Raw genomic sequence first — 27486 nt, 5'->3', positions numbered from 1 at the left:
CATTCCAAAATTTCTTAGGGATATCATCTGGTCCAGTTGCTTTTTTCTTTGAATAATTATGAAGTTGTTAACAATTGCTGTTACTGTAACTGTTAAATTTGGGTTACTGTCAAATTCTTCTATTAATAAACTGTCAAAATATTTTTCCACCGCTCTTATTTTAGAATTTTTGTTTTGAATAGATCAATCTTAAACAAGAATCGTATTAATGTTTGATATTAAAAAAAAAACAACAATTAACATTCACTAAAATTTTATTTCTCACATGATATGTTCAGTTTTACAAAAATAAGTTCCTACAAATAATTTGTTTAAAACGATTCTTACATCTACATCATTTATCGACCTTTTTCACAGTCGAACTTATTAGAGAATCTATACTAAAGTTTTGATTGGGCATGTTGGGGAGAGTCGTACTCGACGAACTCGCCCCCAAATTGTGCGTCAAACTATGCCGCCGCAAATCACAATTTCTTCGAAACACTTTACCACAAGTCGAACAGTTGTACGGTTTAATGTCTGTATGGGTGAGCAAGTGCGTTTTGAGATTGGACCGTTGGTTGAAAGATCGGCTACACACTGGACATTTGTGCGGAGACTCTTCCATGTGGAGAATTTTGTGAACTGCCAGTGTACGAGACTGACAGAAACCTTTGCCGCATTCTGTACATTTGAATGGTTTTTCTTTACTGTGGATGTATCTGTAACAAAATAAAATATGTTAGTTAAATATCTAAAGATTTTAATAGGGTATGCATAGAAATCGCCCGATCAGGGTTTCACGAATATAGAACACATCAATTTCAACTTATGACTGGATAATATTGTAAATACCTAGTAGTGATGTAACGAATGTCAGTTTTTGAACATTCGCGAATGCGAATGCGAATATATGCCACCGACATTCGCGAATACGAATGCGAATATTCAGTTTTTTTTAATTTGGCAATTTTAATTGTTTCCGGCACTGCTGGCAGTCTCAGTTGCGTGAGGTGTGTAGTTAGATAAGTTCAGATAAATTTAGTAATCCAGCAATTTTCAGAACAATTATACAAAGCATGTACTGTATTATATTACAGTGTAGTGTACATTATAATATGTATCTTGTTCCGAAAATTTTATTGCTGAATTAATAAATTTATCTGAACTTATCTAACTGAAGTCGAACTGTGTATGTTTGTTTGCTCTCTCTACATACTCTCTACAACTCTTTACATAAAAAGACATAGACTATTTTTAATTTGTAGTTTAATAATTCTTAGACTTTTTCAAGATGATTGTCTAAAATTAAAAACTTTTGGATAATAAAAGTTTCAGAGAATAATTTGTTGTTTGTTTACACTGCATCATTTATTTTTTGTTTTCTAATTTTATAGTTTCTAAGCTTGTAAAATAAAGTGAGTTTTCTTAATAAAAAAACTGAGAAGAGAATGGATTTTTATTTTATTAACATAATCTTCAAATTATTTTTTTTTCTTATACATATTTATATTCGCACAAATTTCGCGAATGCGAATATGCAAAAATATGCGAATATTCGTTACATCACTAATACCTAGTACGAGACGGTTAAAATACTTCTGGAAGTCTCATATTCCGAGAAATTCTAAAGACCTTAAGGACAGAACTCAGAATGGATTAGTGTAGTAAAAATGAGTGTGGTGCAAATTATGGGAATCGATAGGAATGCTAAAAGTTACTAAAGTAAATAAAATACAAGCCATACTTTAAAATATAAGGGAGACTCTATTACACATGCCAACATGATTTTTGGTGTTTTAAATATGAGTGTTTTCAGCTAATACAAGTACGTTGATTCTGAATGTGAATTTGGTTTGAGCCCATCACGTCAAGATTTTTCCCAAATTAAAAAAAAGAGATATCTTTTACTAGAGCAAAGAAGTTTCTTATTGATCTTTCGTAAATTGCATTAAAATAATTTTTTTAAATACATGATACATTGATAGAAAATATTTTAGTATAATCGCAACACTTCCGATAACGTCAACAGCAGTTGTTTAAGAAATAATTAGTTGGCGTCAGTTTTTTTTAGCATCCAGTTGTGTTCTGTTTTCTGAGTGTTTAGTGCGTCATAATGTCGTCAAGAAAATGTAAAAACAGTCCTTATATATATTGTCACGTTTGTGGTGATTTAACGATGGCCAAGGATCAACGAAACATAAAAAAATTTATCAAGAAAGCTTATCACGCTTACTTCGGTGTAAAGCTTGGTGAACAGTACAAACTATGGGCACACAAAGTGTGCTTTGAGTGTGTCAAACTACTGAGAAAATGAACAAAAGGCACACGTAGGTTTTTAATCTTCGGCTTTCTTATGTTATCTCTCTCTTCTGTCTTTCCCCATTACTAAGGATTGTGATTTCTTCCAATATTCCTAACTATTTTTCTCCATTGGTCTCTATCCTCAGGTGCTCTGAGAGCTTCGCAGAATGAGTTTCCAGCTGAACTTTTAGTTTGGTCGGACCATCTAGTTGGTGATCGTCCTCTTAATCTTCTCCCCGGAACGTTTCCAGAAACAATTAATCTCTACAAACTACCGTCCCCTCTGCGAACCACGTGACTGAAAAATTGCAAAATACGTTGCAGACATATTGTGGATAGCCTTTTTTTAATCTTGAGTTGGTTAAGAATGAAAACTTTTATCATATGAGCTGTCCAAGGTATGCGCAGCATTCTTCTCCAGCACCACATCTCAAAAGCATCAATTTTTTGGCGCTCACGTCCGCGAAGAGTTCAAGTCTCTGCCCCGTATAGAAATATTGAGAATACAAGGGCATTCACCAGTCTCATCTTAATATTTTAAGAGATAGATCTGTGTTTCCAAACTTTAGTTAGACGACTAATCGCATTTTTTGCCATACCATACCAATATTCTTTCTATAGCTATTTGGTTCCTTCTATATCTATGGTACAGAAGGAACCAGAAAACAATGCAGACGGCTGGTACTTTTGCTCCTGCGATGTCAATGGTTCAACTTGAAAAATAAACGTACAATTCAGTATCGTGATTTACCGTACAACTTGTACCTTACGAACCAGGAATCAACATTCCTCCACCTTTTCTTTACAACATCGAAAAATCCGATGAAGATGAATTCAATCCTATATAGACTAACCTCAATAGTTTATTCAAGCTAAAGTAAATGACTTAGTCAGAGACTTGGACCTATCGAAGGATGTTCCTCAAAAATAATTTCCATGCTTTTGGGTCAGCAGTTTGGATTCACAAAATATCAATGTTTCTTTATGCGAGTTGGACAGTCGAGCACGAAATTTACATTACGGTAAAAAAAATGGCAACTTAAGGAAGGAATTTTTGTAGGCTCTCAAAAGTCATTTTCTGGATTCTAAGGTTGACTATTTTCCCGGATCTTGAAGCTGTCAGCGAGAAACTGGGAAAGGAGTTCCGTCAAGACATAAAGGAGATGGAGAGACGTTACCAAGGAAGATAGGATATTAAAAATAATGGCTTACTGCTGGAACTTAAACTCAGACTCACAAAAGGAAAACTACAAAACGCATTTTTTAAGGAAAAAGAGAACGATTTTATTAAAAAAAAAAACCAAAGATTGTTTAACGTGGATTATACCGCATTTTTTTGGACAACTCAATTTTGAAATGTAATTTTCTATAGTTTCAATAAATATTTTCTTAGTATTTTCGGCAGTTTCTATAAAAAATTTAAACACAGTTTCCCTGGAAACCTGACCTACTGGAAAAAAGTAGTCACAGATTCGTGTTCAGCACACCCCATTTATTACTATAGGACATCTATTAAACTTGAAACACTTTCTCGTGAAAAAAAATGTGTGTTTGTGATATAAAGAGAAAGAAAAAATAGCAGTAGAAAGAGATCTTTGACAAAACCAAGATTTGTCAAGAATAACAAAACCGCTGATATACACTGCGCCAAGAAATTAACGCAACATCTACAATAATAAACAAAAAGCGATTCATTGCTGTTTTAAATTTAATTGTATTCATTTTTGTATTAACTGTACCCTGTATTTGGAATGCTTTTATCAGGTTAATTTTATCAGGTATGCTTTTATCAGGTTACTTCTATTTTTTTTACCGGTTTGTAATAAGCACAAAACAAAAGTGTTGTAAATTTGTTATTGTCGATAAGAGGTTAGTGTTATTTGTGTGAACTATTACTAATTGTTGCTAACATTTTACGATTGTTTTAATTACAATGCATCGCAAATCCAAAAATTTGCCTAATGTAGAGTGTGCTCAAATAGTGGTTTTACACGAAGGAGGTTGGAGTTACAGACGTTTAGGAGAATGGTTCGGCGTACACCATACATCTGTCGTACGAATGATGGAATAGTACAGAGAGACCGGTGGTTACTCTGGGAATCCAGGACAAAGTCGGCAGTGTGTAACAACGCCTGTTCAAGACCGTTTTTTATGACTTCGCACCTTAAGACGATTTGTAACTACCAGAAGCTTACAATTCCAACTTGAAAATGTTCATAATGTTTGAATCAGCTGTGAAACTGTTCGCCAATGCCTTAAGAAAGGTGTGCCTAATTTGGTAAATCGTATACCTGCCACAATGCCAGCTTTGACCGTAGCTCATCCCAGAGCGCGTTTAGAATTTGCAGGAAATCATGTCCATTGGTTGGAGGCTGATTGGAATAGAGTATTGTTTACAGATTAGAGACTTTACAATTGTAATTCGCGTGTAACGACGTTAGAACGAACGGTATGCACAGTGTAAAGTTCTTGTTAATGTTCTTCAAGACCATTTGCCCCTTATATTTTGTTCTAATGCACGATATTGTATGCCCGCACGTTCAAATATAGTGCAAGATTATCTAGAAGAAGTTGGAATCGACGTTATGGGATGACCAGCGAATAGTGCCGATCTCAATCCTATAGATAATATTTCGGACTTCTTGCTTGGTAGACGTCTGCGAAATTCTCATAATCAATCGAATACTCTGCAGGAACTCTAACAGCGTCTTGTCCAAATTTGGACTGAACTAGATGAGAATACTTTAAGAACGTTCAATTTTTAGAATTAGCCATTTTGTTGTTCATCTTTTTAAAATCGTGTTAAGTTTATAAATATTGAAGATGATTAGCGACATCACCAAATCTGTTTGTTTTACCAAATAAAGTAATATGAAATAAAAAAAGCGTTTCATTTCAGTTAATATATTCATGTTATATGGTAAGTTTTAAAGTGATGCTTTAATTTCTTGGTAATAACAGTAAGTTAAACTCTACTAACGATAAATAATCATCTTAAAACCAAAAATTAGATAAGGGCTGCAGGTGGAAGAATGACAAAACTGACAGCATACAAATTGTTATAAAATTTTATGTAACTGTAATATTTATAACATTGTTCTTAAGTGTATTGATAATATTTACCAACACTAGACAATTTAAAGTGTTATCAATTTATAAAAGCTTTTCAAAAATCCATTAATATTCCTCCAAACGTTTTTAGGAACACGCCTTGTTGATAGGGGCCTCAATATATCTTTGTTAAATTAAATTCTTTAAGTCTTAATTTAAGGGTCATGATTGAAAGACAAACAACCTGGTAAAATCACTTCACGATGACTAAACACATCTGTACGTATTTACTCCCATCTTTAATTTTTAATTAGTACGTATGTTATTAGGAAGGCTTATCTGTTCAAATTAATTTTTCACGTGGATTATTATAGATCAGATCTGATGAATTGAAGGGTGTGTAGTCCGGGAGCTAAGAATGAAAAAAGAGTTTTTATTATCAAGACTGTTAAATCAAAGTATTATTTTCTGATTTATCAATCTCACGTATAAATGTTGAATTCGGATTTTATCTGTTATTTAGCTGGTTTAAATAATGAGGATCCATTTGCAAAATGTTTCTTATGTTTATATTTTAATGGATATTTATCTTTTATAAAGGGAAAATTCTTAGTGTGAATGAATGGATGAATCAATGAATGAATGAATGAATGAATGAATGATTTAATTAATAATTTTTTATTTAACTACTTCACAAATACAAATATTGTTATATAAAACGTAACTTACAAACATCAAACAAGAACACAGATTCACAGAAAATGATTTATGGCAAAGTCACGGTAAGCAGTTTAGTGGATGTTGTGCAATGAGTCATATATATTCTTCTGGGCAGTAGAACCAATGTTTTAGCAGGCATTTTTTTATAACTTTTTCTAAACGATTACAGCTGAGCTGTTTAATATTTATTGGTAAAATATTGTAAGTTGTAGGTAAGGCAATTTTTATATGAAAGGCGCACTCAATAGCGATTTGTTCATAAGTAGTGATAGCTTTGCGTATTTTGAACGTAAACACCAGACTGCTTTTTTAAATGGGCCCGGTTTCTGTGAATTTCAGTCAGAACTTGTAACCTCAACAGAGTAGGTACCGGCATAATTTTAAATTTGATAATAAAAGGTCGGCAATGTTCTAGATAACTAACCCCTTCTAAAATCCTAGTAGCTTTCTGAAACTTTGAAGTGCATTTGTTGAATTGCCCCATATAATTAATCCAGAGTTTAGGTGAGAGTAGAATAAAAAAAATATGTCATTTTTAATGTTTTAACGTTGACTATCCTTGCTTGCTGGCAAATAACAAATAATGGAGATGTATGGATTTGTACGGAGATATGAATTTAGACAAATCGTTGACATAAATAATAAACAAAAGAGGTCCTAAGACCGAACCTTGTGGGACTGCATGTTTTACGGATAGAAAATCGGAAAGATGATCTTTAGTTACTACCGTCTGGTGCCTGCCACATAGGTAAGAAATCATAATCTTAAGAGATATCGAATAGTAATTTAATTTGTGGAGTAAAATGTCGTGTGAAATGTAGTCAAAAACCATCGAAAAGTCACAAAGAGAAATTGCTATGGTATTGCCGCTCTCAAGCCCCTCAATCACCTCGCTCACAACATTATAAACCGCGTTCGTAGTAGAACGAGCACTTCTGAATTCATATTGTGAGTAGCTAAAATAATTCTTGGACTCAAAATAGGAATAAAATTTTTGTTTGATAACCTTTTCAATAACTTTCCCAAAAGTAGAAACAATGATGGGTGAAAGGTGTTAAAACTATTTGGCGAGCTTCTTTTAAATTCTTGCTATTAATTTCGTGAACATCCCTGCAATTGGAATTGTTAAGAGACTTAATTATTTGAGACATATCTTCTTCCACAATGGGGGGGGGGGGAATACTAGCTCGGAGAAGGATAATATCTATATCTAAAAGTAGAGGTTTAAAATATAATTTAAAATGTAAAAAAAACCATAAAAACTTATTTTTTTTAATTAGTATATTTAAAATAATGAAAATTGTCCAAAAGGATTAGTTTTTGGTCTTATTATTATTATCATTAGTACCTAATACAACTAGGAATAAAAACCTTTGGTTTTCAAGTAAGATCTACAACTATCTAGCTATTCACAATAAAACTATTATATAAACAATTAGTATATTAAAAATAATGAAAATTGTCCAAAAGGATTAGTTTTTGGTATAATCAGTCCATCATCAGTACTTAATACTTGTACATGCCCAAAAAACCACTTACAACTAGGTATAGAAACCCTTGGTTTTCAGGGAAAGGGAAGATCTACAACTGACCAGATATTTACAATAAATCAAATTTTAAACAAATTGTGAGATTACGACATTGACGTCGTAATCGGCTTACGGCTCAATTAGTACACACAAGTTATATCAAATAGTGCATAGCTTTAACATCCAGCAAAAATACATCTGACTAATATCAGACTAACATAGTCAAAGGATTAAAGCAATGTGACGGGCTGACAACGACACTATTTAACCAGTATCTCCAATGTGATAAGATCTTGATTGAATACAGGAAGATCTGGTCTCCTAACAAATAAATCATACACATTGCCACCTATGCCTATGACATCAGAATTATGTCTCAGAAAGTTTAGGACATTCTAGGAATTTCATTAAGCACGGATGAAACAGCAAAGACGAATAGTAAAGGGAAACAAAGCTTGTTTTTCACTCACCCATGTGTTCTGCTCTAAAAACAAATACTAGGAAAATCAGGATCTACAAAACTATTATCAGACCAATAATATGTTATGGGTGCGAGAAATGGGTGATGACAGAAAAGACAAAAGTAAAATTTGAAGAATTCCTTAAGCTTCAGAGTCTTCGATGGGCTGGTCATGTAGTAAAAATAGAGGCCAAAAGATTGCCGAAAAGAGCCTTAGATAGTAAAATGCAGAGCGTAAGACCAAAAGAAAGGCCACGGAAAAGGTGGGAGAATGAAATGGCAGCGGAGGCACAACATTTGCTAGACGTGAGAACCTAGAGAAGATCGGCAAGGTTGGAGGCATAGTTTGGAGGAGGACAAGCCTCGACTGTAGCTTCATTAGAGAGAGAAAGAAAACATCCAATTCTAATAAGGCTGAAAACGTTTTGTTGTTAACTAATCTTTTTGGATAACTTTGATTATAAATTATTAAATATATTTTTTCAAATATTTACCTTTTAAAATCAAAGTGAAAATCAATTAATGAGTATAATACAAATAAAAGCCATTATATTGAAGTTGCCCACTAAATTGGGACTTCTCATGCAGACCATATGCACCTGGAGGTACTCTTGAGAATGACAACTATAAGCTATACTGGAGTCATATTGTGCTCACAGACCAACCGGTGGTACATAATACAACAGATCGTAAACTAAATAATAAATTAAGTCAACAAAAACACTTACAGATGTGGCGATACTCAAGAACAATAATATGTGAGTTGAAAATAACGAAAAGACCGGCAAGTATGAACATCTTTAGAATAAAAAGTAACCAGCCGTTTTCTCTATTATCCCGTCCAGCATTGGTATCATTTCAACAACTTCAAACAATTGTCTTAATAAAGATGGTATTTAAAAGACCATGCGAGGAAAGGTAGGTATCTACTGCTCAAGACGTTAAGAATTAAACGCTAAGTTCTCTTGATGGGTGGCTGCCTTCGAAGAGCTCACTCAGATGTAGGTTTCATAACATTGAATCATGCCCCCAAAACGTGGATCATTAGAACAGCAAATAAGAAAAGAATTGATATATTTGAAAAGTGGTGTGAATGAAAAATGCTTGTAATACTCTGCACATCTAAGAATAAACACATCAGTTCGTCAGAAGATTAATACCCAGTCACGTTTCTCTAGCTCCATATTTACAATATCTAAATTTCTTTGCTCAAATCATCCAATCTGATAATATAGAGAAGCTAATAGTCCAGGAAATACCAGAGGATAAAAGAGGTAAATGGTCATCACCAAAAATTTGGACTGAGGCAACAAAGACTGTGGAACTACTGGAAACAAACTTCGTGAGTACAGTATGAACAATCCAAAATAGAGCAATAAGGAAGACCAACATCAAGAGAACAATAAGAATCACGAAATAATATTAACATTGATAATCATTATACACTTCTGCGAAGCTGTAAATAGTAGAAGAAGATCAATATAGTAAGTAATAATATTAATTTCATCTAATCCTTTCTTTTATTTCTTTTATGCTTTAGTCGTGATATGGTAATTAATTCAAATGATTTGGTCCCATTTTTATAATTTTTATTTGTTTCTTTCTTCATTATCTCCTGCCGTTCTATCCAACATTAATTCAATTTTTTAAATGATACCCACCAATCTCCCGGACTATTTTAAATCGAATCAGAGGCACTGAACTAGTTATTAAAAATTCATTGACTATTAATGACTGGCTATTTTCTTCTGTCAGATTATTACTTAATTAATTTTTCAGTAGTGCTACAGCAACAAAAATTAATAAATGATAGAAGTTATATCTTTGATAGAATCAAATAAAATCATACAAATTGATTTAGAGGGCAAATATGTTTTCATTTCCCGTTTACTTGTGAAATATTTAAATTAACGAGATATAATAGAAGTAATAAAAATTTTAATCAGGATAATTTCGTATGGTAAATTAAAATTACTAGAGATATAATAGAAGAAATAAAAATTTTAATCAGGATAATTTCGTATGGTAAATTACTATAAATTTAATGTATAGCCAGAAATTGTCTTATAGCGGAAACAAAATAATAAATCGGGAAAGTACTAATATATTAGATAAAAAACCCTACGTGGCTACTCTTAAAATTTATGAAGAAAATAATAACTACAGTAGAGATGCCGAATATGCTCTCTCCTATCCCTTTCTTTCGCTCTCCTTCTGCACCTCCAGGAGTTTCTGTTTTGCACAAGTTTTATCCAAATATTTTCTAGTATATTTGTTTACAAATCTTTTCTGTTACTCAAATAACCTTGCAGTTTATCTATCATTGTTGAGCCCTAATTAATATACTTCTAATCATTTTGTTTGTATTGTTATTTCTAGTAGTAAATGACGTATCTTACAAATACTGAGATTAATACAGTAATTCAACAATATTAGAGGTCTCAAAAATATTATATTGCAATAAATATTTGTTTTCAACAGAAAACTAGAGCATACATATTGGATACCATGCGTGTCTTGTTTCATAACGTTTTTCCTACACTCTAAGTTAACTTTGTAGATTAAGCATTTTTTTATTAATATATTTTGCATAGGATCGAGTTGATGTGTAATAGAACTTTGATGTTATAAAAGATAAACAGACAGGAATCAGGACACTCAATAATCGTAATGTAGTTTAGTTGGCCGGTTCTTTGTAATTAAACAGATGTAATCTTAGTTACGCGTAGTCGATGATATCACTATGCGGCGTCAAGTAAATCGCGTTACATCTTCAATTAAGTACTATACACATCATTAATTATAAATTGTAAATAGTGTATCACCAATAAAGATGTAAGAAACAAGTTATACGTATATTCTGACTCTCCGTACCCCAAAAATGAGACCCCGAGATCGCCGGAGAATGGCTAATAAGGCAGAATGCCTACCTTAAATTTAGTTGGACCCTCTGTTCCACCATATGCTGTCCATCGCTTTGTTTGTCGTACGTTATAACTGGAGATAAGAATTGTTTGTACATCTTTTTCGTAAAGCTCAAAGTTATTTCACTATTACATATATCCTTTAGTTGATCCTACTATCAAATTTGTTATAATGTTGTTTTCCTGTAATCACACTTTGATTAGTTTTACTTCTTTAATCTCAGAAAATCTGGGGATTGTGCATCTGTCGTAGAACTGCTTTCAAAAGTCTTTCTAATACCAACAACCCAAATAAAGATATAGTTTCACCATTCACACCATAAAAGAGTGCACATCATTATTCTACACGTGTTTTGAGTTATCCAACTCCTCATCAGGAACACTTGTGGAAGTTCAAACTAAAACGAATTAAAATAACCACCTGATACGCTAACAGCGGCATCTGTACGAAGTAACAAGAAGTCAAGAGGCCTCTCTTTGATATCAAATTGGGTGAACCGCAAATTCAAAGCCTCTTAATGGAGGCTGAATGACGCTAGGAATAACCTAACCTAATTCGCTATCAAAGAGAGGTCTCCCGACTTCCCGACTTCTTGTTACTTCATATTTTTATATATATATATATATATATATATATATATATATATATATATATATATATATATATATATATATATATATATATACTGAAAAAGCGATAAACGCTTGTCATCAACGCTGATCAAATAGAATACAAAACTCAAATATTTGGGTGTGCAGCGGAAGATAGGACAAAGAAGTACTCTTTTTAGTTAACCAAGCTTTCGCAAATCTTTATTTGCATCATCAGGGTGCTACAATAAACAAAATTAGTACAAAATACAGAAAAGAATTATTTTGCATCTTACACTAATTGAGGTTAGTTGTCGTGATGTTTATTAAATGAAATGAGCAACTCATTTGACCCCTACAAATGATGGCGAAAACTATCCAAAATTGTTTTTAAAAAAACGTTCTTTAACAAATACATATTTAAAACACTTTAAAACACATATACAAGAACACTCAAATAAAATTATGTTAAAATAATTACAGAACATGTCATAATATAAAATTTAGGTTATAAACATTCTTATCAGAAACAAAAGAATTGGTTGTGAATTCGTTACTGCCAACTTAAAACGATAGAACGTTAGATCTTAATGATAACAATGTAAAGGTAATAGTATACCTGATAGACGCTGAACTTCTTGAAACAGAAAAGGTAAAAAGACTTATATTAGAAGAATTAGGAGAGGTACTGTATATCTCATATATAATGAAACTTATATTGTTGATAATGAATTGTCTGTATTAGTAGATTCGTGTTTATCCAAAGTTAACAATAATGAATATAGGTTGCTTAAATTATTGGTATCTGTCTTTTTGTTAATAGTTTCTTTTTCTTGAAAAATGAAAGCCATCTCGAGAAACAATCTTTTAAATAATTGCTCTCCGTGGATAGGATTTTTACATTTGGAAAATCGAAAGAGTGCCCTGTTGTGTTAGCATGTGTGGCTAGAGAACATCTATCAGGGTGTAACCTAATGTCACTCTTGTGAAGAGTCAAGCGGCTAGAAACTTTTTGGGAGGTGTGACCTATATAAGAACCTTCACAGCCCAAACAATTAAGTTTGTAGACAACATCACTTTTATCTAAGTTTGGTACTTTATCTTTCAATGACTTGTGCAAAGATCCCACAACTAGAGTGCTTTTATAAGCAAACTTTATCTCAAATCTCAACATCCTTTTACAGTTGTTCCTAGATAATTCTTACCCCGAATCCTTACTCAGGAAAATCATCTTTAACACATCCTCTGTCATACTCAACACACAAGTAAACCCTCCCCAAAATACAGGTGCTATGAAAGTTTGCTCTGATTCCCACTCACTGACTAACAATATTCCTAATATATCTTTTGTATCACTTCCATTTATTAAGGACGTCTCTCCCAAATTGACCAGAATTTTTGCTCAATACCTACCAAATGTAAAAATTGCTTATAAAAGCACTCTAGTTGTGGGATCTTTGCACAAGTCATTGAAAGATAAAGTACCAAACTTAGATAAAAGTGATGTTGTCTACAAACTTAATTGTTTGGGCTGTGAAGGTTCTTATATAGGTCACACCTCCCAAAAAGTTTCTAGCCGCTTGACTCTTCACAAGAGTGACATTAGGTTACACCCTGATAGATGTTCTCTAGCCACACATGCTAACACAACAGGGCACTCTTTCGATTTTCCAAATGTAAAAATCCTATCCACGGAGAGCAATTATTTAAAAAGATTGTTTCTCGAGATGGCTTTCATTTTTCAAGAAAAAGAAACTATTAACAAAAAGACAGATACCAATAATTTAAGCAACCTATATTCATTATTGTTAACTTTGGATAAACACGAATCTACTAATACAGACAATTCATTATCAACAATATAAGTTTCATTATATATGAGATATACAGTACCTCTCCTAATTCTTCTAATATAAGTCTTTTTACCTTTTCTGTTTCAAGAAGTTCAGCGTCTATCAGGTATACTATTACCTTTACATTGTTATCATTAAGATCTAACGTTCTATCGTTTTAAGTTGGCAGTAAAGAATTCACAACCAATTCTTTTGTTTCTGATAAGAATGTTTATAACCTAAATTTTATATTATGACATGTTCTGTAATTATTTTAACATAATTTTATTTGAGTGTTCTTGTATATGTGTTTTAAAGTGTTTTAAATATGTATTTGTTAAAGAACGTTTTTTTAAAAACAATTTTGGATAGTTTTCGCCATCATTTGTAGGGGTCAAATGAGTTGCTCATTTCATTTAATAAACATCACGACAACTAACCTCAATTAGTGTAAGATGCAAAATAATTCTTTTCTGTATTTTGTACTAATTTTGTTTATTGTAGCACCCTGATGATGCAAATAAAGATTTGCGAAAGCTTGGTTAACTAAAAAGAGTACTTCTTTGTCCTATCTTCCGCTGCACACCCAAATATTTGAGTTTTGTATATATATATATATATATATATATATATATATATATATATATATATATAATAAAAGAAAGGGTATCAGCTAATTTATCATTTTATTGAAGACGTTTCGTGTATTAATTCATACATATCATCAGTTCATCTATAAATTAATTAAATAAGCAAACATCCATAGAGACAAAAAATTTGCTCATGGTTTACCTTACAAAATATATTCAGCATAAAAAAAGTAAGTCAGTTTTGTAAAAGATATAAAATGTTACTAGAACAGTATTATAAAAATACTTTGGTGTAAGTAACATCAAAAAATTATCTAAAATGGAAGACAAACAGAATTCCAAAATAGCACGGACATTATTCAATAATATATGTACATTACTATTATTTATATTTAACTTTAGGTAATCTTATTTAATAAGCTTGTTATATAGAAGTAAATGACAAAGTAATTTTATCAACGGGGCACCATGAGAACACTTCAAAGGCTAAATAGGAAGAGATCCAACAGGTATTTTATTTGAAAGTGTGTTGAACGACTTACTTGTAGACTCGTATGGTACGACCCGAACTAACATAACAGAGCATTCATTTTAAATACGTTAACATACCAGGGTGTTGCCAAAGTCAATATACGTTCATACAATGAAATAAACAAGGTTTCATAAACATATTTATCATAAATGTGGATCTCAAATTTGCATTAGCCTGTGAGGACACACGTGGTGCTCAAATAGAACACTAATGATTGATAACGAAAAACGTCTGTTGATTATGTGGTAAAAAATTAAAACAGTAAATAAATCTAAATTTAATGTCATTATATAATTTAATAATAGGGGTGGTTTCCACCGCTAAAAATAAAAAGCAACCAACGGCACAAGTCCAATTTTGAAATGGAGGGTAAATATAACCAATATCCAAATTTCCATGTAAATCAGTGGAGGCAAGGTATTTAATGGCATTCGTTTAATTATAACTATGCTAGGGGATGAGTTTTAGGGGTTAAACTGTGATAAAATCTTAAAATATGTTGTTTAATATTAACTGACATTCATTCACTTCATTAAAAGATTATTTGACTCAATTATCAGCTTTAATCCTTGATCCTGGATCAAGGATATCTGAAGGATTTAAGGTCACGAAAGGACTAAAGCAGGGTTGCTGTATTTCGCCTACCCTTTTCAACATTTATCTGGAACAAGCACTCAAGCTGTGGAAAAGAAAATGTAATGGCATGGGAATTCCTCTCAATGACGAGACTACACTGTACACCTTATGTTTCGCTGATGATCAAATACTGATTGCTCAGGATCATGACGACTTGAGTTACATGACTCGGAAGCTAATAGAAGAATATAACAAATGGGGTCTCGAAGTCAACATTAAGAAAACTGAAGCCATGTGTATTGGAGGGACAAAACAGTCCATTATATTAGACGATGGGGTAGAAATTAGAAACTGTGATGAATACAAGTACCTGGGTATGAAGATAACTCAAGATGGAACACTCGATGCTGCTATAAAAGACAGAAACATACAGGGTAGAAAAGCCATATCCATGATGAACGGAATTCTGTGGGACCAAACAATATCTAAAGCGAACAAACAACTCATATACAACACCATACTTAAAAGTGTAATCACATATGGCAGCGAAGTTTGGCAAATGAAACAAAGAACAGAGAAACTGTTACTAGCAACGGAAATGGACTTCTGGAGAAGAGCAGCAGGAAAATCAAGAAGAGATCGGATACCAAATGAGAGAATACGTGAAATGATGGGAGTCAAGCATACAATAGTTGATGACATAAAAACAAAACAGTTAATATGGTACGGCCATGTACAGAGAATGCCAGATGACAGGATTCCAAAACAGATTTTGACGTGGACACCACAAGAGAGAAGGAAAAGAGGAAGGCCGAGAAAAAGCTGGAGAGAGGGAATTGAAAAAGAACTAGAGGAAAGAGAAATCCCTCCAGGCCTATGGCTGAATAGAGAAGAATGGCGGTTAGGAGTCGGAAGGCGTCGGAGAACGCTGTAAACCGATAGTAGTAGTAGTATCAGCTTTAATTTACAATTATACGATAACCCCTAAAAAATAAAAAGCAACCAACGGTACAGTCCCAAAATGAAGTGGGGGTTAAGTAGAACCTAAATTTTCCAAATTTTCATGCAATTCGGTGGTGATACATTTATCACCGTATTTCGCGTTAATTTTCTGGTGTAATAAAGGCCTACAGGAAAACAAATTATGGTATAGGCGCTATAACTTTGAGCTTTACCGCCTATATAGTGAATCTAGTATTCGTAGGTCCATCAAAAAAAGCAGGCTGCGCTGGCTAGGCTTCACAGTCGTCGAAACACATTTATACCAAAGAAGAGATGGAGTGAGGAGAAGAGGCAAGCCCAGTTCACGATTTAATGACCAGGTGAAAAACGACTTCGGAGAATTAAGATTACGAAATTAGAAAACCAAGGCAAAGGATAGGAAGAAATGAAAGCTGATCCTAGAGCAGGACAACACCCACTATGGATTGTAGAGCTAACCAAGCAACCAACTGCTTTACAAGGTATTCTACAAGAAAAATCGATAGAAATCCTGGATCCCTCTTTAAAAAATATGTTTACACAACACATGTTATCATTGTGCGCACACTTTGGGAAATATTTTCCGGAAGATATGGAGCAATATGACTGGGTCAGAAACCCCTCTCCTGTCATCCACGCCATCGACACGTTCAACAGTGGAAGAAGAACAACTGACAGAATTGTCCTGTGATTCCAGCCTAAAGCTTCAATACAAGGACAAACTGTTTGAATTTTGGAGCTGAGTTTCTCATGAATATTGTGCCATCAGCACTGCTGCATTAAAGGTTTTATTACCATTTGCATCTTTGTACTTGTGCGAAACGGGCTTTTCTGCAGTTGTAGTAATTAAAAACAAGGACAGGTCAAACATAAACTTAGAAAAAGAAATGAGAGTGGCACTTTTCAAACTGGAGCCCCGGTTTCACAACTTTTGCTTAAAAAAGCAAGAAAATCCCTCACATTAACCAGCCAGTTACATAAATGAATATCCCTTTTCATTTTTGTGCCTATGTTTTGATTTCGTTCTTTATTTCTAATAAAAAATATAAATGTTCAAATAGTGTTTTTGTTATAACTATAACCTGTTACTAGGATTGTACTAAAATTGGTAAGTATTATTGGGGGTTGGGTTGTCCTCCGGAGGCGTGTCAGCCGGGAGCTGACAGCCGTGCCGGACGCATCAAGGAATTTGGATATCGGTCAAAATACTTGGGAATTCCAAGTTTGGCCAAATCCAAATTTCTAATTGATTCGATGCAGGGAAATTCCACTTTTGCTACGTAAAACAAAGGATTTGTTTTACATAAAAGCAGGTAGATTTTCTCTCATCGATCAGTCGAGCTTGCCTCTTTTACTGTAGACCAAGTCGGTGCTATTATTGTACCTACTAAGTTATTGTTTTATTTCTGATTTCCTATATACCATTTTTATTTTAGCATTATTGTATATTCAGACCTTTTCAGGTTAGAATATTACATTGATCTATATTTATTCATGTACTGATTGTTTGATATTTTATTTGATTATTTTGATTGTTTATTTTTCTTGTATTTTGTGTCTAAGTTGTTCTTCAGTAAGTTAAGAACACTTAGAAATATTTATCTTGCTTTTTCTATTTTATATTTTGATTTGTACTTTGTCTAAGTAGTTCTTTCCGGTAAGTCAAAGAACTCTTAGAAATATTTCTCTGAATATTTGACTTGTTATTTTAATTGTGCGTCTAAGACGTTCTTTTCCGGTAAGTCAAAAGAACACTTAGAAATATTTTCATAATCATTGTTGCATTATTATTTCCGATATTTTATCTAAGATATTTTCTTCCTTAAGTTAAGAAAATACTTAATACATTTGTCTCTTTCATTTTCTATTTTATGCTATTTTAAGTTGTTTCTTCCGTAAGTCAAGAAACACTTAGCAATATTTCCACATCTTTTCTATATTTGATTTTTCTTATTTTCTATTATAAGTCGTTTCTTCCGTAAGTCAAGAAACACTTAGAAACATTTTTCTTTGCATTATATTTTTATACCATTTAATTTACTTGTTTACTAAGTTATTCCTTCCGTAAGTCAAGGAATACTTAGATCATTTTTACCTATCTGTTTTCCATTTTTGCTCTGTTACTTTGTAACTGTTCCTTGGAACCGTTACCTATAACAGATATTTGTCACTGGAACTGTTATTTATAACAGCGGTGGTATTTAACCTTTCTACCAGCGACAAACCAAAGATGGTGAATACTTGATCCAATTCCGGGGATAGGAAGAAGCCCGAAGAGCCGGCGATGGGTCCTACAGGCCCAAATGCCCCCTCTCGGCAACAGGGTTGAGATGGCGTCGCAAAAAAATAGCAAAGTCCCAAGGGCGTCACAGTACGAATAAGTTTGGGAAGCCCTAGGCTATACGATTGCCGGCATTAATCCGTCGTTCTCTTTGCGTTTTGAATTAGATATGGAAAAACTTAATATGTAACTAACAAAAGATATTTTCATCAAGATTATAACAAGTGATACAATACAGATCTACTAGAATGCTACTATTATTATGAATACTAGAATGACAGTACTATTAAAGAAGAGTTAACAGAAATCCAACCAAAATATTGTGAAAGAACATTTATTACAATATGAAAGTATTTAATGTTAAACTAAAATTATTGTCTGTCGTATGTAATATCAAAATAGCTGCGACACCACAAGAAATGCAAATAATTTAAATCTAATATATCACAAAAATATTTCTGCACATTATTTATTTTTGCATCCCGTAATTGCTGTTTACTTGTTAAAACCACATAAACAAACAAAAAGGCACAATTATCGGTATAATAAATATAGAAACATCAATAATTATCATCGTTTCAAAATGTTTGGGTGTTGAAATAATATTAACTTTCTATTTTATCTCATAACCATTTATCATCGCTAATTGTTTTTATTGGGATTCACTGATAACTAAAACCTTATACTTTTCTGTAGATCGTTATCTCCAGACATATTTAACTAATTTTCTTGTAAAAACTGGTTTTAATGGGTGTATTCGGTATCACGATCAACTTTATTATGTACGATGTTATTGGAGATGTTAGTATGTTAATTTCGTGACAATTATCATAAAAAATATTTGAATGGTCCACCTTTTTAAGGCTCCTCTAAAATCTACGGTTATTGAGGCAAATATAAATATTTTAGGCGCTCAGTCGTGTTCCTAAAACACCACCATAAGAAGTAGACCTCAGGTAAAACACATTTATTTTTCATATAATATGGTGTATATAACTCAGTGACTACAAGGGGATTCCCGCTTTTGAAATACATTGAAAAAATCTTCTTCAAATAAAAAACTAAATTATTGAAACAATAAATTTGTATGTGCTGGAAAAAAAATAAAAATAGAAAAATAAATACTGATGTCTTGTTACAGGTAAATCATACTTTTATGGAATTGGGTAATTCCCTAATTTTCTGATTAGTCTCTAGAGAGTTTTCAAACAGATTGGGTTTAGGTTCAAAATGGAGGACAATAGAAAAGCCTTACTTTTAGTGTCGTTCACAAAAGAATAAACTTTTTAAGAAACTATATAAATTAAAGAAAAAGAGACGCTTCATTTGTTTATTTATTTGAAACGCGGATTTTTGCTAAAGGTGGAACAGAGAAAACATGGTTTTATTTTTCGTTTTCGTCAAAATAAAAATCGGCTTATTATCACGATAACATAAATACGAAGATATTTGTGAAATGGTTGAAAGAAAAACTTCTTCCAAGTTTATATGTTAGTCTGTTCGAATTTTGACTACTAATGCCTCATACCATTCAGAAATTCTATAAAGGCAAGCAAGAAATTCCTGGGCACTACATAAAATAAAATAATGGTTAATGAATGAAAATAGTTTATTTCCTCAGGATTCTCTCGAGCCGCAGTTACTAAAGTTAGCCGAAAGAAATGAAAAACCAAAAATATTTATAGTAGACGAGATTATACAGTTTTGGACATAATACACTCTGGGCCAAAGTTAACCGGCCACCTTAAAAATGGGTAATTTTTGATGTCATATCTCCTAAACCTGTTGTCCGATTTAAGTGATTTTTTTAATATGTTATAGCCTTATTCCTTGACAATATCGTTATAATAATATGGTTGCTAAACAGGTAAATTTTCATTGTGTACCGGGTCTACGAATGAAACTGTGTTTTTTTCTTAAAGTTTGCATCACGCTGTGAAATATTCTAGCATTTATAAAATATTGAAATTAAAACCTAACTATAGCCTCATGTTTTCTCAACATTTTGTTTTTTGATTCATTCGCTCATGTTGAATAATACAAAAGTTAGGTGGTTTAACAATTAGCCATGCTTTTCATCAATACAGACGATTTAACTCACCAGCAAAATTAATCCCACCACCATTATTATTGTTTTGTTTACATTACCTGTGACAGTTTGTTTCCTAAATTTGTGTCGTCGAAGGATTTTTGACATATAGTCGTTATACGACATTATTGCAAATCTGTTTCCGTGTTAATAACAATTCTTGAACAATTTGTAATTAAAATTAAATTTGTAATTATAATTAACAATTAAAATTGTAATTTTATATCATTGTGAGCGAATATTGTTTAAATTGATTTTAGTGCTTATTTATTGTTTGTGATTTTAAAAATGCCACTCGTTCCAACCGATGCTACTAGGGCAGTGGCTTTAGTTGATGCTGGCTACAGTCAACGTCATATCGCTGGTATACTCGATGTACCCAGAACTACGGTACAAGATGCCATCAGATGATTTCGGGAGACAGGATCGTACAACCGCAGGAAAACGATGCACCTCTTGAAGCAGTAGGTCTCTTCTTAAGGTGAGAAACGTTAGTGTGAGTAGACAAACGATTAGAAGAAGACTGTCAGAAATAAACTTAAGGGGTATTCGTTCAGCTCGCGCACCACAAGTGCTTCCACAATACCGTAGGGCTAGACTTGATTTTGTGCGAGAATATGCTAACTGGACTATGGCAGAATGGAAGAATATACTGTTCTCAGATGAGAGCAGAATAATCCTAAAAGGTCCAGATGGACGCCAACGTGTCTATAGGCGTCAAAATGAAAGGTTTGCTGCATGCGCTATAACCGAAACAGTGGCTTATCGAGATGGGTCAATAATGATTTGGGGAGGTATTTCTTACGAAGCGCGTACTGATCTAGTTGTGTTCGGTAGAGGCAGTGTGAATGCCCAAGTATACGTGCAAGAAGTTCTCCAAGACCATGTCATGCCTTTTGCACCATTCATTGGTGATAACTTCAGACTAATGCATGACAATGCACGTTGCCATACAGCAAGATCTACCCATGAGTACCTTAATGATCTCTACCCATGAGTCAGGATTCAAGTTCTAAAATGGCCCGCACACAGTCCCGATCTTAACCCAATTGAGCATATCTGGGACAACCTCAAAAGACGGGTAAGAGCAAGAGTACCAGCCCTGCATCCTTTGAAGAGCTGAAGGCAGCTGCGGTAGAGGAGTGGCACAATATCCCCCAATCTGATATCCAAGATATCATGAATGGATTGCCAAACCGGCTCCAAGAAGTCCTAAGGGCTAGAGGCGGCAACACCCATTTATTGATATCCAATTTTTTTTTCAATTAGACTCGATTTAGAAAATATTGTTAATTTGAATTTTCTTCGAAGATTTTATTCATTGGATTTTTACTGTACCAAAACCAAATGACTTTTTTCAAAAAGATTATTTTTTCTCTTCCGCGGAATTAAAAATTAATAAAAAAACATGTCTAGTTGTTAAAGCTCCTAACCTTTGTATTATCCAACATAAGCGAATCAATCATGAAACAAAATGTTGAGAAAGCATGAGGCTATAGTTACGATTTAATTTCAGTATTCTACAAATGCTAGAATATTCCACAGGGTGATGCAAACTTTAAGAAAAAAACACAGTTTGATTTGTACACCCGGTATACAATGAAAATTTACCTGTTTAGCAACAATATTATTATAAAAATATTGTCAAGGAACAAGGCTATAACATATTAAAAAAATTACTTAAATCGGACAAAAGGTTTAGGAGATATAAGAAATCAAAAATTACCCATTTTTATGGTGGCCGGTTATTTTGGCCCAGAGTGTATGTTAAGACTGCCCTGTTACCATTATAAATTCGATCCCATTGAACATATTTGGGGGAATCGGGAATACGTAAAACTTACTACGATAACTATATTGGACGTAACGGTTATAGTGACGCAGCAGTTTTGGAAACATGGAAAGACATATTTTCAAAACTGGAGTTATTAGTTCATATAGACTGTAAATAATATGGCTAACGTTCTGATAACGTTCTAACATAACGAATCAAATGTTCTGATACTTGAGCACGATCTACTGGACGATAGAATCGTATTGCAGATTAATAAATTCGGTCGTACAGGTTTTCAATTTCGAACCAAGTAACTTTGGTTCCTCGTAGCAGATATTTGTAACATGCGACAGTTGGTTCCATGTTACCGATTTACTGGTAAGTTTTAGATTATCATTGACAATTAATAATTGTGAAATTGTTACCTAATCAAAATAAATTTTTATCGCAAAGAGTGCATAAAAAGTTGATGCCATCAAGTTTTACCGAAGGTTACATTTGCAATAACATCAAAAAACATTTTTAATATGTGTAGAATATTGCATGTTTTATTTACTTGTATCTAATAGTATCTTATTTGTCAATTATTAAAATAAAAAGCTCTTTTTGTTTATAAGTTTTTAATTCCAATTTTATTTTTGTCGTAAAATGTAAGTGGCTCTTTATTGAAAAATTATTTTTCAGGTCTAGCAAGGAAAAACAGGGACTAAGTACCAGCAATAGTTCATGTGCAAAATTAGCAATCGGTAATTTTCATAAACAGGATATTCGATTTAACGGGGCATTTACGTTCATATTAGACCCACTTAGTAGAACTAAAAGTTGGATAGTCGGCTCCACTCACGTTCCCACTTCAGTCCTATAAGTCTGTTTTCACGGTGATGTACATCGCTCAGAAAACAAATGTATCAAGCAAAATATAATTAGGAGGAGGAAAATAGCAGCATTGTGGTTGTTAGCCTTATCATTTTGAAAGAAGGACAAAAAATGTTGGATGAAGAAATTATTGATGGAACGCAATTTTTCTCCAATCTGTTCACAGTCTTCCACCTCCTCACAGATGATGGAGGGGTATCTAGAGAATCGGTGCCAAGTCTGCCTAGCCGCTGCACCCCCGACAAAAAGCTCAGTTCGTTGTAGTGCATCCAATTAGGCACATACACTTAGTCTGCCCCGGTACCAGTTTCATTTACTTGTACTTTTTTATTTCACATCACATTCAGCAAGTGTTGTTGCGCTGTTTTCTGCGCATTTCGATTCGCGTATGGAGCACTACTAGTATCCCACAAACAAAGACTATCTCTGTAAATATTAATACTTTCAGAAATTCCTTCAACATTTTTCAACATTCTAACAGTAGGTACCCAAGGTTAAGCGTTGACTAAGGAAAGTTTTGATCCAATTTCCGACCACTCCATTCACGCTCGCACTCCGTCGCCAGTCGGAATTTGAACCTTCGAATCATCCCTCTAGATATTCCCGACTCATAAACTAGATTTCCGTCAATCCAACAAGCCCACTCACAGTCCGATATCGGATCCAACTTCAAAGGTTAGACCACAAATCGAACTAAATATAGGAAACGTGAATGCCCCACTTTACTAACGCTAACAATTCTGATGATTCTGTTAAGGATAACAATTGCGAACCTACCTACAGCAACGTATCTTCAGGTCAAAGTTTAGATCAAAATCTAAGAGAACAATCTACTTTGAATGCAGAAATATTTTTCTTGGGTCGTTCAAGAGAAGGTAAAAAGAAAAAAAGATCAACAAGAAAAAGACGAAAGAAAAATAAAAACTAACAGCAATATGTAATATTACTCATCAAGAGGAAAGATAGAAAGATAAAACAGTTTTTCGAACACTACTGGAATTTAATCTACAAACTACATTTATATCAACGTCCGTTAGAGAACATCCTTCACAGAGAAAAAATTTACAGGTCACAAATTCTGCAGAACGCAAGAAATTACTTTGTAACTCCATATTATTATGTGGATGTGGAGCAAGTCTTGCGGGGGTCAAAACAGGAATATTAAAATAGTACTTTTATTGAAATATCTTTTAAAGGAATCACAGCATTTAAAGACTACGAGGCTGAGATCTTTAGTTCCAGGTCATACTTTTATTCCAAATGATAGGATTTTGGAAACGTTGAATATGCTCTTAAACGGAAACATTAAATATTTTCACCTGAGGAATATAGCAATATAATTAAAACTTGTAGACGAAAACGACCCATTAATGTAAATATTATACTACAAACATTTTGTGAGTACCGCGAAATGACAAAAACAAATCACCAATAGAAAAAAAAAGGCATCAACGAGACAATAAGTTGGTTAAAAACCAAATATTATTTAACGATAAGCCTTCTAGGCTTATCGTTAAATAAGGCACAAGGAACCTAATGGAAAAAAGAAGGGAAATGAAAGATAAGCAGACAGTGACAGTGAACATCACAGAGCTGAGGAATTTAAATAAAACAATTTCAAATGCTGTTAGGAAAGACATAAGGGATTTTAACACTAAAGAAACAACCAATACAATAGAACAAAATAAAAGCCTTAACGTTTTAAAACGAAAGTTGAAGACAGGAACCAGGAACATTTATAAGCTAAAAAGTAGACAAGGATATGCTGTATATGAACAACAAGAAATTATGAAAATTATCGAAGAGTACTATAGAACATTAAATCGTCGAGATGCTCATATTCCAGAGGTGGAAATCCCAGCCATACAAAATCAAGATTCAGAGGAACTTCCAGATATAACCGAAGAGGAAATCGAATCAGCGTTGAAAGGTATGAAGAACAGCAAATCACCTGGAGAAGATGGCATTGTAAGTAAAATGCTAAAATTAGGAGGCGAATACATTATAAAAGCTTTAATAACCCTCTATAATGCCTGCCTCTTTGAAGGAGTTACACCAGAAAAATGGAATAGTGCCATTATGATAATATTGCACACAAAAGAAAATATGTAACAGAAATTGGAAACTACAGAGCTATCAGCTTGTTATCTCATTTTATAAGCTCTTTATGAGAATAATTACTAACAGACTATAACCTAAGCTGGATTCTCACCAACCATTGATGGTGATGTCGAATGACGACATACAAGTAATAAAATCCTTAATAGAGAAAGTTACAGAATACAACAAGCCATTGATATTAATATTTGTACACTTTGAGAAAGCGTTTGACTCAGTCCAGCATAGCTCCATGTTAAGAGCTCTTACAGAGTGCAATATTGATCATAGGTACACAACTCTTCTTCGGAATATATAATAGCGCAACAGCTGCAGTTAGAATGTATTATGACAACACAAATACATTTCTCTTCGAGAGGGGTATTAGGCAAGGAGATACCATCTCTCCTAAGCTATTCAACGCTTTGTTGCAGCATGCTATGAGAAACAATAATTAGGAGAATATTGGAGTCAACATAAATGGAGAATTTCTGAACAACTTGAGATTTGCAGACGACATAGTCCTTATTGCAGACCGGGTAGATCATGCCTGCCAGCTTCTTCAAGACCTTCAGAGCTCGTGTACACGAGTTGGACTTAAAATTAATTTCTCCAAAACACAATATATGACCAACCTAGTACTGGTGAAAAACATCTCAACTAACAGCACGCAAATTGAACAGGTGTATAGCTATAAATATCTGGGCCGCGAGATTAAATTAGGAAAAGATAATCAAACAACGGAGCTAAACAGGAGAATAGGACTGGCATGGGCGGCTTACGGAAAGCTGAGAGAAGTCTTTAGATCAGATATTTCCATTTGCTTGAAAAGGAAGGTCTTTGATCAATGTGTACTCCAAGTTCTAACGTATGGAGTAGCAACATTGACCCTTACCAGAAAAGTAATCAATAAAATACAAGTGGCACAGAGAGCGATGGATAGGTCAATGCTGAATATATCAATCAAAGACATAGTACCAAATACAATAATTAGGAGAAAAACTGGTGTTACTGACGCAGTTCAAATGATTACAACATTGAAATGGAACTAGGCGGAGCATGTTACCAGGTTAAAAGATGGAAGGTGGACGAAGAAAATTCTGGAATGGAGACCTAGACACGATGCTTATCGTAATCGAGGAAGTCCTCCAACAAGGTGGTCAGATGACATCAAGTGCATTCAGCACAACTGGATTCAGGGTGGTCAAGATAGAATGCATTGGAATTATATACTGGAGGCATATGTCCAGCAGTGGACACAAACCGGCTGATGATGAGGAAGCCTTCTATTATATTTTTTTAAGACGACGTACCGAGACAATAACGTGTATAAAGAAGTTAACATAAAAGAGGAAGCAGGAAGAGAACCTTCAACTAGGTCACAGTTTGCCTCGTATTTATAACCATTGTGACCTAGAGGAAAGCCAGTTTCTAAAGCAACATTTAAAGATATACAAAGTTATCTTCATTTAAGATGAAGAAATCAAGGCGTCCCTCAAGACCCAATGTAAATTAATTCTCATCTAAGTATCGGCTTTAATGAGTCCCCTGGTGTGTCCGACTTTATTGGTGTGTGTTGGTTTTCTCTACACCTGAGTCTCATATCCAGTATTGTTCTTTAAGATTAGAACATCCAGGAAAGGTAGTGTTTTATTATATTCTTTGTTCATGGTAAATGTTTTTTTTTTTGGCATAGGCATTTGCCATTCAGCCAGTCACAACTTTTTTAAGTTCTTCGCAAAGGAAAGAAAAGAAAATAATTATCATAATATATTTATTATTGGTTATTTGGTTAACCATGGAACAAACATGGTTACTCGCTTCTCGTCTAGGGACCCATCAAGACATTAAATTAAAACACAAGCTAGACAGGGTCACTCACGGATAGTATGTTTAAAACAAATGGGATAAAACAAAGGTTACTATTTTTTTGACTGACTTACAAATTGTGGTTACTTTTCAAAATACATTATGTTAAGTAGTTATATACATTTTTGTTATTTAATGACAAATGGTAACAAATGTTATAGAATGGAAGGATTTTATGTTTGATTAAATTTTTTATTAAGTCTTCACTTTGTTGTATATATTTTGTACATTCAAAGAAAATGTGGTTTAAATCTGCTTCTTTTTGACAAACTTCGCATAAATTGGAATTTACAATTTTAAGTTTTGCCAGATGAGCCGGATAACATGCGTGTCCTGATTTCATTCTGATAATAGATGTAATGTATCTACGTGGAACAGAGTAATTTTTAAACCAAAATTCACTCGGGATTGAGGGTTGTATGAGTGCATAT

General features: G+C 33.4%; 1 protein-coding gene across 1 annotated transcript in view; it reads right to left on the bottom strand.

The window, feature by feature from the left end:
- Positions 1-247: 247 nt before the first annotated feature.
- The window catches only part of LOC140445777 (uncharacterized), a 53999-nt gene continuing 26760 nt past the window's right edge, over positions 248-27486 (bottom strand). Inside the window, exon 2 of the mRNA XM_072538115.1 lies at positions 248-701. Coding sequence (XP_072394216.1) covers positions 335-701 — 367 coding nt within the window. The 3' untranslated portion in view covers positions 248-334. The remainder of the gene's footprint in view (positions 702-27486) is intronic.

The sequence above is a fragment of the Diabrotica undecimpunctata genome, chromosome 7, assembly GCF_040954645.1.
Source record: "Diabrotica undecimpunctata isolate CICGRU chromosome 7, icDiaUnde3, whole genome shotgun sequence".
NCBI classification, from domain to species: Eukaryota; Metazoa; Arthropoda; class Insecta; order Coleoptera; family Chrysomelidae; genus Diabrotica; species Diabrotica undecimpunctata.
This window is presented reverse-complemented; position numbering and strand designations above follow the sequence as displayed.